The sequence below is a fragment of the Vidua macroura genome, chromosome 4, assembly GCF_024509145.1.
Source record: "Vidua macroura isolate BioBank_ID:100142 chromosome 4, ASM2450914v1, whole genome shotgun sequence".
In the NCBI taxonomy this organism is placed as follows: domain Eukaryota; kingdom Metazoa; phylum Chordata; class Aves; order Passeriformes; family Viduidae; genus Vidua; species Vidua macroura.
The window spans coordinates 3,750,711-3,765,891 of NC_071574.1; the positions used below are offsets into that span (position 1 = coordinate 3,750,711).

The following is a 15,181-nucleotide window of genomic DNA, read 5'->3' on the forward strand; positions in this document are numbered from 1 at the left end:
TGCAGCTCAGCCCCTGGGTTCGGGCAGCAGAGCTTGGTAAGCAGCCACGTTGGAGACATGGAACCAGCGATCTCCGGTGTCTAACCCTGGAGGACCACTGAGACAGTGGGGAAGTTTCCCACCCTCCCTAAACACAAAATCTGTTGCCTTACAGCAGGTACCAGCGGGAGATGCTGTTGGACTCGTGGGAGTTTGGTAATTCACCCTCCCCCAGTGCCAAAGCCAGGTCAGCCTGAGGAAGTGCTGCTGACAGCACAGCTGGAAAAGAAGGCGTCAGATTCATGGAGAGAGGCTGGAGCGTAACTTTGGGAAGCCAATGCAATAAGTTTTATAAACATAAAGGCTAAAAGTGTCCCTCACATGAAAACCTCTTGCCTACCTCAACAAAACTGACTCCCTCTCACTAGACTTTGGTTTTGTCCCTGCCTGGGCACCAACTGGCTGTTCAACATGGTTTGGGGGCTACCCTCCCTGCTGGCTTTATGTTAGTACGGCAAACAGGGACAGATCTGCTCATCACCAAGTCTTGTCAGCAGCCTACAGGGCCCCTCTGCCCTGTCTGTGCTGGGCACCGGAGCACAGGCGTGGTGACAGTGAGCGTCACCATGCTCCAGATGAGAGGTGACTCGGTGAGGTACTGGCAGCGCTGAGTGTGCCGCTTCCATGCACGGTTTGTGCAGCAGCTCCCTGCGGGCCCTGCTGCGCTGACTGTCACTGAGCCGTGTAACTCCAACGCAGCAATGCACTGCCATGCACAGCGAGTGACACAGGAACCATCCAGCTGACATGGAAACCCCCAGGATATTCCATAGATACCCTTCACAGGTGTCCAAAGGGATCGGAATGCCAGAGGGATTTTGCTGACTGTTCTTTGCAAAAGGAGCAGACTTCCCTCCATCACCCACACAGTTTTACTGGAGAGAATTTATACTTTTATAGCGAACAATTTATTTTTTTATAGCACTCCCTGCTTATACCCCTTTAGCCAGAGTCTGACACTGGGTGAATCCAGGTTTTTTTAACAACCTTGTGTGCATTTAATCCTTTGTTTGGCCTCACTGGTCCCAGGTGCACTCCTTGGATGGGTCTGAATCAGTCCATGTCAGCCTGGGAGTTCACACCCTGCAAACCCTGAGGTCTGCTCTCCCCTGGTCACCCCTTCACCAGGAGGCAGATCCTCTAGTGTCCCAATATGCAACTTTTCCTGTACAAACTGAGTTTATGCTGAGGCATAGGGCTTTTTCCCAAGAGGCTCAGCCAACTTGGAGAGAATTTTGCTTCAATTTCCAATGCAACTACTCAGTTCACGTGACTTGATCTATTTTTTTTTTGTCCATTATGTTTAACAGTGAGTTTCCCATGTAAAATGAACAAAAAAACCTGAGCACCTGTAAAATGAACAAGGAGAAGGAGATGTTGCCAATTCTATTTCTAATCCTTTCCAGGCAGAATTTTTAAGAAATTTTGGAACTCTGAAAGATAAAACAACTCTATGCTGACCCTTTTTTGACCTACTTCCTCTAAAGTTCTGCATGTATCAGTTCCTGTAGTCTTATCTGGTAAGTTTTTGTGGTGTTTCCCAAGAACAAAATATATTTTAACTTCCTGTATTAAGCGCTGTCAACTTACTTCAGTATAAAAATGTGTTTGTCTACTTAGAGCTGTCATGCGCTGATAATGTTACTTAAGTGAGTTCCCTTAATGCAACTTTTCAAGGTACCAGCCTTGTCCAATTCTGCCTGCAGAGACAACCAGACAACCTTCACTCACAAATCAGCAGAACTTGAATTTAATTAAAGGTTTCATTTTCTTATGTAGTACTGATCTGCTGTATGGTGACAGAAACTGTGTCCTCCCAAAGCCTTCACCCTGTCCTGGCTCGCTCACAAGGCTACACTCCGTGTAATAATCAGCCAAACCCCATCAGTGACTGTTCCTCAGAATGCAGCAACTTGCCTTCAGCGTTTCGCTTTTAAGCTCTAGAGTTTTGCTCAGATTTATTCACACTGACAATGCTGTTTAGTTATGACCTTGTAAGCTAGGTATGAGCAATGCTGGCAGAGCAGGAAACTTTGCAACGCAGCCCCCTCTTCACAGGTCAGCACAGACTTTTAGTAGTGGATGTTAGTAGTGTAGTTGGGTGTAGTTAGTAGTGTAGTAGTGGATGTTATTCAGCAGAAACAATGGCATGGAGGTGCATCAGCCCTTCTCACTTCCCTAGGAGTTTATCAGAACTAATGTCAAAACATGGTGCAAGCTCTTGGGCATCTAAGCCAAGGTTAGTCCAGTGTTCATCTTGACTGTCTTAAATGTTAATCCCTAGTCATGATTAAACAGACACTGTGTATCTGTCCAGAGAAAATAAATTGGAATAGTTGCTTATGCTGAAAGCAACTGCAGGAGCAGGTACGGCAAATAGTCTGTGCTAAAACTCATCTTTTTTTTTTTTTTTTTTTTAACACTAACAAACGTAGAATAAGTGCTCAGCTCTCCTAGAATACAGTACAAAAATAACAGGATAGCAGCCAAATAGTCTCATACTTGGAGAGATCAATGTAGTATAGGCTCCTGCATCACCTACTCAGCAGTTCTGGGTTATAGTTTTGCTCAGGGGTTTTAATTGCTGGGTTGCTACCATTTCTGAAGACAATGTGTTTTCTGAACAGAAATTGTTCAGCAACATTTACGGAGGGTTTCACAACTGCACCTTTGACTCTGTACTTTGAGCAATACTGCTGCATGTTTGTGACCTATCTCCTTTTCATCTGGTTCAAAATCAGCTTTCCCCTTTAGATCAGTGCCTCTGAGTCTGTATTCTCTAGCTAACTTGCAAACTGAAATTGATTTATAATAGTAAAAAGGAAAACTGTGACTATTTCATGTTCAACTAGATCTACTTATCAGTGCTATCATGTTATGAGAATGAATTGTCACAATCACTCCAAACCCCTGCAAAGAAAACTGAGTATTAACTACAACATACCAAATATCCTGTTAATACCGCCACCACACATGCCCTACAGAAAAAGCCCACACACACACACAAAATCCAAACCAACCAGAAACCCTACTATGGATACTTCCATCCATGCTCTGTGGTAAAAGCCGAGTGTTCACATGTCTGGTGGCCGGGCTGTAAATAAACCCTGAACCAACTCAGGAGCTCAGTCTGCAGAAGCAGACCTTGCAATGTAAGCTGTAGAACAGTGTGCATCAGTTTGCTGTTCCTCCTACTAGCCAGAGACTGCCCAAAAATACCTTGGCTGAGAATGCAGGTAATGGGACACCCCACAGCTTATGCTAACCTTCTGTGTGTTTGAATGACAGACTCTTCAAGTTGAGCTCCTCAGAAACCTCAAGCAACCATAGTTCTGCTGCTTCCTGAAAGGACCAGAGGAGCGCGGAGACCTGAGCCCTCAGAAGGTGCCTGTCTGCAGGTCAGCAACCCTCACTGGAGGGGAAACGCCAAACGTGAGGGCCTTTATTCCTCTATCCCTGACATGCTTATTTGCAAAGCAGTATCCTTGGAAACATGTCAACAGCTGGGGTTAAACATTTGGCTCTTTTAAAAAAGCCCAGCACTGGCACTTTGATCATTTGCACCAGCAGCATTGCTGAATCCTCAGAGTCCTTCAAATGGCACAGAATGAGATTTTAAATTGCAAAGGTTTTAGGCAGTACCACATGGACTGCCCTGTCTTTTCAGAAGAACAAATGTCAATGCATCAAAAGATGGATTAATTTTCTTTAAAAAGCCCAAGGAAGATTCTGGAACTACATGTATTTTAAGTAACAAGGAAAATAAGTTGTTGCATTACGGCATTCACAAAAACCACATTGCTCAGAGGAAGTGATAAATTCATGACTGTGTAGTATCCTGTAAGTGAGTAGTATCCTTTTTGTTATTTAAAAAAGAAAAGGAAAGGGAAATGAAAGATAGTGGGCTCTCTCTCAGAAAAAGGATTTCATGATTGCTTTTGACTTCTGCCAGTAAGCCTGTTTGCACTCTGCTGCCTACATGCAGCAGCAGCACTGTTAACCTTGCATAAAAGATACAGCCTTCAGTCTAAAATGAGGCAAATAAATTTTATGTTCACAGCCACAGGTGTCTTAGCACATAGCTGAAACAGTGTCAAGTCACTGATCGCAACCAAAATGTTTCCCTTTGATCCCTTCCTGCAAACCACAGTAATCAGCTGAATGACCTCATCTCACTGACAGGAGTTTCTCATTCCATGCTGAAAACTGGAACTGAGTCTTACCACTTCTTGGGATAAGAAGTGGTTAAAGTCATGGATTTAAAACACTTCTCTCTGTAAGTAAGGATTTGGTTAATTCCTAAATTGCACTTATTCCCCAGATTTTAAGCAGTTGTTCTCAAGTCTCCCAGAGTAACAGTCTCCATTTTTTCCAGACTGAACCCAAAGCAGTCATTTATCAGAGCATCCCCCGAACTTAGCACATGAACTCCCCTCTCCTTGTGAAGAGTGCTTGAATTCTACACGAGGTCTGAGCACAAATAACTGCAGGAGGCGCAAGCAGTGCTCATTTACAGAACTGCCTCTCTGAAGTAATGGGGAGGGAACTTCATGTAATGCAATTCCTGCCTTAGGAACCAGTTCTGCCTGGGAGTGGGTCTGGAGAGTATGCTCTAATTTTGAGGAAAGATAAAACTTATTGCCTGGTACTCACAGAATTGATTATCCCCTTAAGTGCTTGGAATCCTCCAGTGACAGGGAAGACTTGCTCTTTCACGTCAGCAATTCTTTCCAGCTTTGGAGAGAAAACGCATGCAAACACATGAATCATCTGGCAAATTAAATTCATCACAGTGCTTTACACGCTTAAAATTTAAATGGATGTCTAAAAGCAACCCTCATCAATTCTGTGAAGAGAAGGAAACTTTAGAGCTCTCTCACAGCTAACTAAGAGTTTTCTGAACTGTAGGACTTACCACAGCCAACTGCAGCTAACAAAATGGTGTCTAGTCATCATGGCAAGCATCACACTGAAGAAGCTTTTCAGGGCCTGTATCTTGCCAGTGATTTTGTACCTCTGTCCAGAATTACATTCCCTGTTTGCTCTGCCTTTCACTAAAAACCCTTTCTCTGCATCTTCTGCAGGAAGGAGCCTTTCATGTACCTCTCACTTTGACCAAACAGGAGTAGCTACAGTGTTCACTGGGACACAGCAACTCTGGAACAGGACATGAATCCCACATTCTTTTCCTTATCCCAAGACTGTTACATATATGCTGCCTGAATCTACAGCTCCTCTGTTCATGTGATCATTACCCTGACCTGGCTGCCATTCCAATGAGAGGGGCTTGCCTGCACCCTCTCGTTGGCAGCTCCCAGTTAACAAGGGGATTTCCAACGGGTCTCCTTGGCAGTGAGCATGACACCCACACATTTTATTTATGTCTACATATACATCTGAGTGTGTTTCCTGAGGCAGAGAAGACATTATACTGCCTAATGTAAGTAAAATTAAATTTCCGTATTACTTAACATTAACTCTGTAGAACTCTGGGTTGAGGTACTGCCTAGTACTCTATAATAGCAAAGTTCTTATTCATACCTGTTCTGGTTCAAAATCCTGGACACCAACACAGTAAACTCTCGCTCCCAGCTCTCTGGATTTCTTTGCCTGTGGTGTCATAGAACAGAGAAATAAGCATTTTTTTAATTCAACAAGGCAGCACCCAAACTCTGCAGAGCATGACATGTATTTCCACCTCATGCTCACCTCTTTCTCTGCATACAAGGGAATCTGACCATCCAGCTTGCCATCAGTCAGTGCAATGATGATACTAGAGAACCTTGAGGCTCCTTGCTTCGCAATTTGCTCATTGGCCTGAAAACAACAAAATAAATTACCCACCTTAAAACTACACCCAAACTTTTAACCATGATGCATCTTCTAAGCATCTAATACAACATCTCTCTCATGACAATCCTCTGCCTCCCCTGAACTCACTACCAGCAAGGAAAATCCTCATCGGTCCTTTCCAGCCACCATTGAGCCCATCTCCAAAGCACTGGGGTCACTGACCTATCAACCCTTGCTTATACGCAGTTCTTGCAGGACAGATCTCTTCAAATCCACCATTAGGATTTCCTTTGCTACCTCCCAGATTTCAATGCAGTCAGTAGATTCCAAGATATAAAAAGAATGGCTTTAAAACTTTTTTTTTTTTTTTTAAATAGCAACAAAATTCCCTTTGCCTGGCTTTTCATTGTGCAGATCCTGGTTACAAACATGGCTCTACAGTCAAAGGGGAAGAACTGACTTGTCTGTAACAGTGAAAGCTCAGATCCTCACCTTCAGGGCCAGGGCTTTCATCAAAACTGCATTATTTGTACAAAGAAAAATAAATATAAGCAGCTGGGAACTCCGTAATTAAGATAGTCCAAAATGAAGAGCATTTGTCTCTGGATCACTGCTCTGTGTGGTAATCTCTCCCCAGGGAGAGCGCTCTGGAAGGCAGCGCAAGCCCCGCAGCCTTACAGAGCTGTGTGTGGCTGTTTACCATGTCACTGGGATGCTGGCTGAGCTCTGAGATCCGCCACACAGACCCGTGCTCTGAGAAGGAGCGAGTCAGAGACACTCCACATGGCAGATTGCTGTGATGGCTAGTCATCTTCTGCATGGGATTTGCAGAGTGTGAGCAACCCTGGGACCACTCAGGCAACCAGACAGATTTTAGCATAGCAGACTGATAAAACATCAATCTATTTATATTACAGGTTGTTACCCAAAGGGTGAGAACAGAGGGTGTGCTGATTGCAAGAAGATGAGTAAAACCCACCTGTTTTAGTCCTTCATGTATGTATGTCTCACCTGCTGGTTTCACCTCCTCCAGATCCTTTAGACCTTTCTTGATTTTCTCTCTGTGAACGAAAAAAAGGTAAGAACCTGTCTGTGTGACCTGAAGGGTGAAAAGGGTGTAATTTATCAACTGAAAAAAAAAAAAGGTATTTGTCCTCAAGGAGAATTGAAATGAAAAGCTGTAAATTAGAGCCTTTAGCTAGGATCCCACGTGGAGGCAGACTGTGTGTTCATGACAGAAGTGGCGCTGTGGGAACAGGTATTTCAGACCTATCTAACACAATATGCTTCAGTGAGTCAAAAAGCTGGAATCAAGGAAAATGTCCAGGTGGAGCAGATGTGGCAAAGCCTCAACATTACATAGCCCAGTGGAAATTCCATTGCATTAGGTCTATTTTGCTACTTTAAACAAACTTTGCTTCCAATCACGCTGCAGCCAAAGAAGAAATCCCCTAAAACAGCAGTTCTATTTCAACAGAAATCTTCCAGACCAATATGCACGAATTTAATCACATAGAACTGAACTTCAATAATTAAAACTTTTGCCCTGAAGAAAATATTGACTTCAGCCAAATGCAGCATTTGCAAGACACCTTTTGTTCCCATGGCAAAAGTGCAGGATTGAGCAGAGTTTTTAAATTTTGACTGTTGCAACCTTTTTGTGTGACCTTTCATAAGACATCCCACACAGGTCCACAGCTCACTTAGATTTAACAGGAGAATGCATGCGCACCATGATTTTTCACAAGCTGTACAGCAGATCCATCTGCAAGATGCTCACTAACTATGGGGCTGAAAGGGATAGACTGAAGGGCTGAAGTCGATAGACTGCACCACAGGAATTATTTCCAGTTAAATCAGCACAAGTGGGGGGAACAAAGGCAGAGAGACTACTGAAAGAATCAAATCTGGAGGGTCTTCATTCTTCTGCAAACACAGTTTCAGCCAAGTCCATGGAAAGTCATGCTAGGGAAGGAGAAGCAAAAAACTAAGAAGGGGCAAAATTTGGGCCAGAATATATAGAACACTGTGACAAATCTAGGTGAGAAAGAGGAACCCAGCAGGGGTGAGGAGATGGAGGGAAAATACATCGCGGGATGCGTGAAAGCTTTCCTTAGGCCAGACCAAATGAGAAAGAATGCATATGCCACACTGCCTGAATGCCACCCACTCGTCATTTGTTCCACGGATGGGCTTCCTCTATGTTTAGCAGCTCTGTTCCAAAGTACAATCCATAGCTGGAATAAGCTCCCTGTCACAGGATCCACTGATACAATCAGGGAGGGGAGGGAGTAAAAGAGATATGTGGCTTTGAATGTATGGAAAGGAACAAGTTATGTAAGATAATACAATCTGTTTGATCCAAATATTTTACATTCAGCATCTATAGAAACAACTTGCAAGTGATTATGTACGAACGCAGATTATAAACCACAGAGTTGGTGCTTGCCAGAAATGAGTGGCAGCACATCACAGGCGTTAGTGCTCTGCTGCCAAGAAACAAGCAGCAACTCAAGTCCCAGTTTTCTGAAACAGATTTCATTTTGCAAAAATAGCTTTTGTACAATCAGTTCAGTTTTATTTATCTGCAATGCCTTTTGACCCGGTCACACAGCAATCTCTGGTGTTGCCAGGCCTCTGCCTACAAGGGGTTTCAGTAAAATCTTTGGTAGCATGAGCTCTTTTAGCTGCGTTTAATCAGGCACCATCTCTTGCCCTCAGGGTACAGCTGCACTAGACAGACCCAGCCAGATGTCAACTAGCTCCCTGCATTCTCCACGCTGGTCAAGTGCAAGCGAGTCCTGGTCTGGATATCAGAAGGCCAGTGTGGATGCTGGACTTGGGGCCCCAGAACCAGCAGGAGAGGTGGACTCCCTCACTCTAAAACTCACCCCTGGCTGGTTTGAAGGCCGGGCATGGGGGCTCATGCCTGCCTGCACTGTCCTGATAATGAATGGGACTCAGCAGTCAACCAGCCACAGCACTCAGGACCCCATTCCTGCTCCTCAGTGCTCTCACAACTTCCCTTTCTCTAGTTTCTGTAAGGCCATGTGGTAGCCACGGAAGTCCCCAGGGAAGTTCTGTTTGTATAACTCATCTGTACCGTGACAGCAGAGCCCTCAGCCTGGGTGCCTGGACATCCCACAGCACAGCTCAGGAACAGCTGAGGGCCACTGGCTTTGTAGTGCAAGTCAGAAAAGGGATGGAGGTGGAAGAGGCAAAACAGAATCAGCAATTTGAAGCCTGTCTGTGTTTGGGCTGAATAAGTACAAATTTAATATCTTTTACCCACTCAGCATATGCGCTGCAGCCCATTCCTGTGTTTTAGCACAGGCACAACTAATTTTTAATAGCTACCCCGTCTGTTCCCTCTCTAAGCTTTGTAACTGCCTCACAGCTCCTCCAGCAGCAGCCAGGCAAACACAGCTGTTAATATTCATGCAGATCCCAGAATGGGTGCTCTTAGTTCCTCTGAGTGGGGGACAGCATTCTGTATGTCTTTTCCGTGTTGCATTCCACCTATTGAAGTGCTGGAATCTTAAATTATCTCAATGTGATGAGCATACAAGCGCTGGCAGGAGATGGTTGCCCTCACTGAGCATGGATTTATGGTGAGAAATGAGGCTGTGTGCTGCAAGGCAACAGGCTCACTGCTAACAAACGAAGGCAAACAAAACAGGTACTTGGGGTTTGCTGCTAGGAAGGATGTGCAGTAAACAGGAAAACACACACATGTGTCAGTGAAACCAAGAGGGGAAGTGTTCTCTGACAAAAAGAGGGATGGCTCCACCTCTGACAAGGTAAGCTGTCGTACTGGTGAAAGGAAACCTTGCACGAGCCTCCTCAGATGCATCATTTAGAGAAGGCGTATACCTTCTAGGCCTCTTAAATACTACAAAGGGTGGATTCACTTAAAATAATTACTCTGCTTCAAACCTGAGGCCTCCTGCACGGGCTCCAGATGAAAACCACATCAGTGGCCAACTCTGCTGTACTTGATACATGCAGCAGAACGCACTCTTCAGATGAGTCTGTTTTGGCAAGCTGCCTGGGACCCACACGCGGGGGCAGCTCACATGACACGTCCATGTCTTACATGTCCCCGTGAAACCAGGACCAGTCAGTGCACCGCTGGACTAGGGACAAGGATGGGACGGTTGGTCGTATACTCAAGCGTCCTACTTTTCCACCTTCACTAACACCATCCCTCTTTATCTCCAGCAAGAGTTTAACCAGGCAGAGGCAGCAGGGCTCGTCCTGGCTGCTGGCACCGGTCAGTGCTGCCAAAGTCAGCTCACAGAAACCTGGACTGCTGCTGGCCAGGACAGCTGGCCAAAAGAGAACAAAGGTAACATCATACCAGCTGGATGGTACTCCTAAGGGTGTCCACTGTCCCAGACCACTTGCTTTCCAACAATGAGCCCCAAAGGTGAGTGCACCAATCTTTGTTTACCACTTATTGCACAGTTTCCAGCTCAATTTCACAAACGTGTGTGAATCAAATGGGCTTTAACCAGTGTGAGAAGGCTGCTCCACCTGGGTGCTGTTGTTATTCTATGGATATATTGTAGCACTGTGTGTACTGTGATTAACAATGACTTCTCTTTAAGGAGTTAGTCACAGCACTGCCCACACTCACAAAATATTTGGGAATATGGGGGCTTCGGCGCTCTGCTGTGGTTTTCTTTAAACCCACAGCTTTATTGTGCAGTAAAGCCAGCAAGAACTTTGTGCAAACAATCAGAAGCCTAAGGCTTTCCAAAGAAAAAATTATGCCCTACTTTGATCTAACTGCTGGGAATAAATTGTGGTTTTCTGACATTTGGGAATTAGCAAGTAAGCCAGGGCAAGAGCACGCCTGCAAGTCCAAAGTGCACGTAACAAACCAAGGCCATAATATCCCATAATCACCCTCACAAACACCCGTCCCCAGAACTGCAGTGTGCTTAGCATCCTTTTCTTCTGTTGGGAACAATGGGGGCCAGACAGTCTCAGTATTTTTCTTCTGTTGACTTCTTTAATATCTAAAAGGACAGCTGCTCCAACTGTATCTATCCATCCTTACCTATGTACATATGGTCACAGTCACCAGTCTCCTTCTCCTTTCTCCTTAGAATTCCCCCTGAACAAGAAGGGTGGCACTTTGCTTCCCCTGACATACTTGCAAGAGCATCAGCCAATCCTGAACTAGAGCCAAGCCCCTCAAGAGAACCCACTGGAACTGCAGAGGTTCTTCCTGTGCTTTACACGAGGCTTCTGAGAAAAACACAATTCTGTCCATGGCTCCGAGTGTGCCACAGACCAGCAATGAAAAAGGCATTTGTGTCCCGTGGCAGGCTTCCAGCATCCTGCCCAGCATTTCAAGTGGTCTGTGTGCTATCAGTGCTGCCTCTCAGGCCTGATAAGGAACAGGCCACTGACAGCCTACTGAAATAGAGAGAAAGGACCTCATTGACTTCAGCAGGCCTCAGAACAGGCTCAAGTGTCCTCTCCTGACCCCTCTCAAGCCATCTGGAAAAATGGCTTATAAGCGTCTCTCTGCCCACAGAGAGCAGATCCAATATCTCAGTCCGGATGGGGGGAAGAGGCTGATTTCAAGTCAGATCACTTTTTAAATGCTAAAACAGGAGGGGTCAGAACTGAGTTTTTAGACATCTCAGATGTCAGCTACATTTCTGTAACATGACACATGCCTGTTGCCAGCAGCAGGTCTTTTGAGGAGATGTTAAATTTTTTGTTATGTATTGTTTAAAACAAACAAACCCACAGCAGAGCTAACCAACTACAGCACACCACGTTTTGCACTGACCCTATTATTAACGGGAGCAGAAAGGACAGACCACCTTACTTCCACCCTGCCACAGGTTGGTAGAGCGATTCCTAAATGGCTTATCCACAGGTTCAAAACCCAGATGGGTGTGCATGGTGGTAGCTTCTGGACAGAAGGGAGAGAGCTGAGGTCATGTTGCTTTTGAGAAAGCTGAGAGGACACCAAAGGACTCTGACAGCAATGCCACTGTCTTCTGCTGAGAGTACTCGTTCCACATGACCATTTCCCAGTTTCTGTGAGTTCGGTAATTATTTCTGCAATATTTTCTTCTCTACCTGTTTCTCCTCCTTCTGTTGCCCCCCATCCATCCTTAAGATATCCTAGCTGCAAATCTTCACTTGCTTTAGAAATCAGAGTAAGCAGCCTTGAATTCCAATGCCTTCAAAACCATCCACTGAAAGTTCAGGCACACCCGTACATCACCACAGTATCAGAAAGATCTCACACTCTTCAAGTGGCACCAACCCCGCTGTCTAAACAGGCCCTAAAGTCCAGATTAGGAAATACAAAACAAAATACCTACCTTATGTGAGAATATGACAAACATTTATTTACCATTTTATGCTTCTCCTAGACATGAAAAAAATCCTGCTAATCCTCCTATGGAGGCTGCTTTACAAAAGCAAATGGAAGAATCATTCTCGCAGTGTGCCAAGAGAGATGCAGAGTCACAAAGAGATGAAAACATTACCACTGTTTTTTCTGCAAAGCAGTGGCAGAGGTAACATCAAGGATTTGTTTCCCATCATTCCTCTCCTTCCTTTTTTATGAGGCTATCCAGGGATATGGTCACAAAATTAAATCAGATCTGCAGGGCAGCTTCATGACTGGCCACCACTTAGAGGTATCAGTCGCTGTTCCGTTTCTGTTACTGCTCCTCTGATTCAGTAAGGGCAGAGGGAGGGAGGGGGAGAATTAAAAAAGCAGAGCACTAACCTGTCTCCAGTTAGCGGCATAATGACATGCGCCTGGGTGGAAAACACGATAAACGACAGTCTCATCTTGGGGCTTTAGAAAAGGGAAAGAAGACAAAAATACATTTCAGAGAAACATACTGATGCACAGCATTTCATTCACTTATTCAGGTCTCATTCACATGATCTTTATCCTCCAGCCTCCTAGGAACGTGCTTTTGAACTACAAACCCCAAATGAGAGGATTTAAAGCATTTTTGCCCATCTTCTCCTGACCCAGATGCTTGGGGAACAAAGCAGCAGGATTATTACTCTCTCCCACATGACTAGTCTCCGGTGATGTGGCCACCCCACACACACAGATAGGTAGCACAGATCCTTTGGAATTGTCAGGGCCACTGGTATAACACCAAGGCAGGGACATGACTCGGTTCCCTCTTGCTCCCGTGGGTACTAACCAGACACACTTCCCATCTTTGAAACTGACCCTGGCAATTTCCCCTTTTCTTTCAGGATGACACAATGCCTATTTCCAACTCTGCTTTTTGTTTATGTTTACAGTCACAGAAGCAGTGTCTACTGAGTCTCTCAGCCCAGAGAAAGCAGTATGCAGGGTCTACCAGAGTGAAACTGGGTTTGTTTCTCTGACCAGAGAATTGTGAGACTTTAAAACTTCTTCCCTTAAAAGCATCCAGGAAAATGTCATGGTAAAAAGCAACGCTGTATGAATTGATTTGATTAAGGAATTCAATTTTTTTTTTTTTTTAATTTATTTTTAAGAAGGTCACCTGTCTCTTTGCACAAGGTTGCAGGGAATCTCTAATTAGCAGTGGAAAACTCTTAGGAGTTGCCTGATGCTCTGGAGGCCCAAGACAGGAATTTTCACAAGGTAAGTTGTAACACCTCTCCTGCATGATTTTAAATTTCATTCATCACAATTTTAATATATTCACTAACTTTGTAATTTACTGTATGTAAGTATCAGCATTAATTAATCAGGTTATGGTAAGTAAGGACTTAACACCTGAAAAGTTGAATGACCATAAGTTTTCAGCCCACTGATGGCACTGATGCAACTTAAAACTATTGCCATCAAGGGAATGTAAGTGCTGCAAGTCTGCACAGAAGTGCACAGACCTCGGGTTTAAAAACCAGGCTTGCAGTCTATCCATAATGGCTCTGCATACCAAAACCTGAGAGGCTCTAAAATAAATCAGAACCCGAAGGGTTATCACCCTTTTGAGCCACCGAACAAAACTGAGTACTTGCAATCCCACCCTCTGGCAACTGCATCCCTGCCTAGTGATTAGCACCTGTTGGAGATGCACCCCCACGTGCCATACCCTCCAAGTTATGCTTAGCCAGCTTCTCTTCAGGATCCCCAAAGAACCTTTCTCTCCACAAGCCAGCCTGTCCATGCCTCCTCTGTGAGCACTCGGACACTGGGATGGGAATGCAGCCAGACCACCACACAAGCGTTGCAAGAGGGAGTGTCACTTGGCTGGAGAAGATGCTGAACCAAAAGATTTCCACTGAAATCTTTCCACCCTCTCAGGGTGAGCCAATATTTTACCACCTACCCAAATAAGTCCTGCTTTGGTATCAGGCTTTTTTTTTTTTTTTTTTGCTTTTTTTTTTTTTTTTTGTTTTTTTTTTTTTTTGTGATTCGAGTTTACAAAACAACTTTCAAAAGTTTCAAAAGTGGCCCCCTGGACAGAAGTTTTACATAAGTTTACAGAAAAGTTACTTTTTACAAGATGAAAATAAGCAATCTTTACTTACAAAAGCCTAATTGGATCCTTTTTTTAGCAATCCATGATTATAACTGCACTCTGCACTGGGTTTTCCTCAGCAAAACCTACCACACCATCTCTCCCTCTGTGTGGTGAGGGATTCATTCAGTTTATCCTGGATTTTGTTGTAGGGTTTTTTAAAGCAAAGCACTGCAATCCTCAGCTGTTTGTATAGAGCAGTCAGCCAGGATTTACAGCAGCTATTTCAAGAGGAGCTGGACTTGCCCCACAACACTGCTGACAGTAACAAAGTTGATTATATGTAAGTACAACAAATGCACTGTTACATGGTAGTTTCCTCTGAGTTTGAGCTTTAACATTGCTCTCTTCCTTTTGACCTGCACTATATATTATCGCATATGTTAACATGTGTTCAAGACTGCCTCTTTATACAGATCTCCAAACACAGAATTTGAGCAGTACTCCATCAGAAACTAGGCAAATGGTATATTGAAAAACAAGTTAAAAAAAAACATCAAATCACATCTGAGAGTCATTTAAGAGAGTGAGTATTTAGACAGGATATTGTCACCTTTCTGCTGAGCTCCAAGCACATGAAAATAAAGTAAAAGTTTCCAATATTTTCCAGCAGTTTGGGTCTTAGAAGCCAAACTTTTAATGTGTTTGTGGAACACATCCCCCGAGCTTGCAAAAGCACGGGGACCGGGGGAGGGGGGGTTTAACACAGCCCAGAATTACTCCAGCATCACCTCGGGTGTCACAAGCAGCACCACGCACCTCACAAATCTTTCTGTCAGCTGATTTACAAAATCAAATATCTCTCTCCAGTTCGTCGCCACGCTCCCAGACCT

General features: G+C 44.4%; 1 protein-coding gene across 2 annotated transcripts in view; it reads right to left on the reverse strand.

The window, feature by feature from the left end:
• ANTXR2 (ANTXR cell adhesion molecule 2) overlaps nt 1-15,181 on the reverse strand; it is a 77,730-nt gene that overhangs the window by 61,822 nt on the left and 727 nt on the right. For both annotated transcript variants that reach the window (XM_053974972.1, XM_053974971.1), the window contains exons 2-7: nt 15,108-15,179; nt 12,599-12,670; nt 6,812-6,893; nt 5,749-5,856; nt 5,581-5,649; nt 4,693-4,773 (exon numbers count right to left, since the gene is read on the reverse strand). In XM_053974972.1, the coding sequence (XP_053830947.1) occupies nt 4,693-4,773; nt 5,581-5,649; nt 5,749-5,856; nt 6,812-6,893; nt 12,599-12,670; nt 15,108-15,179 (484 nt within the window). The remainder of the gene's footprint in view (nt 1-4,692; nt 4,774-5,580; nt 5,650-5,748; nt 5,857-6,811; nt 6,894-12,598; nt 12,671-15,107; nt 15,180-15,181) is intronic.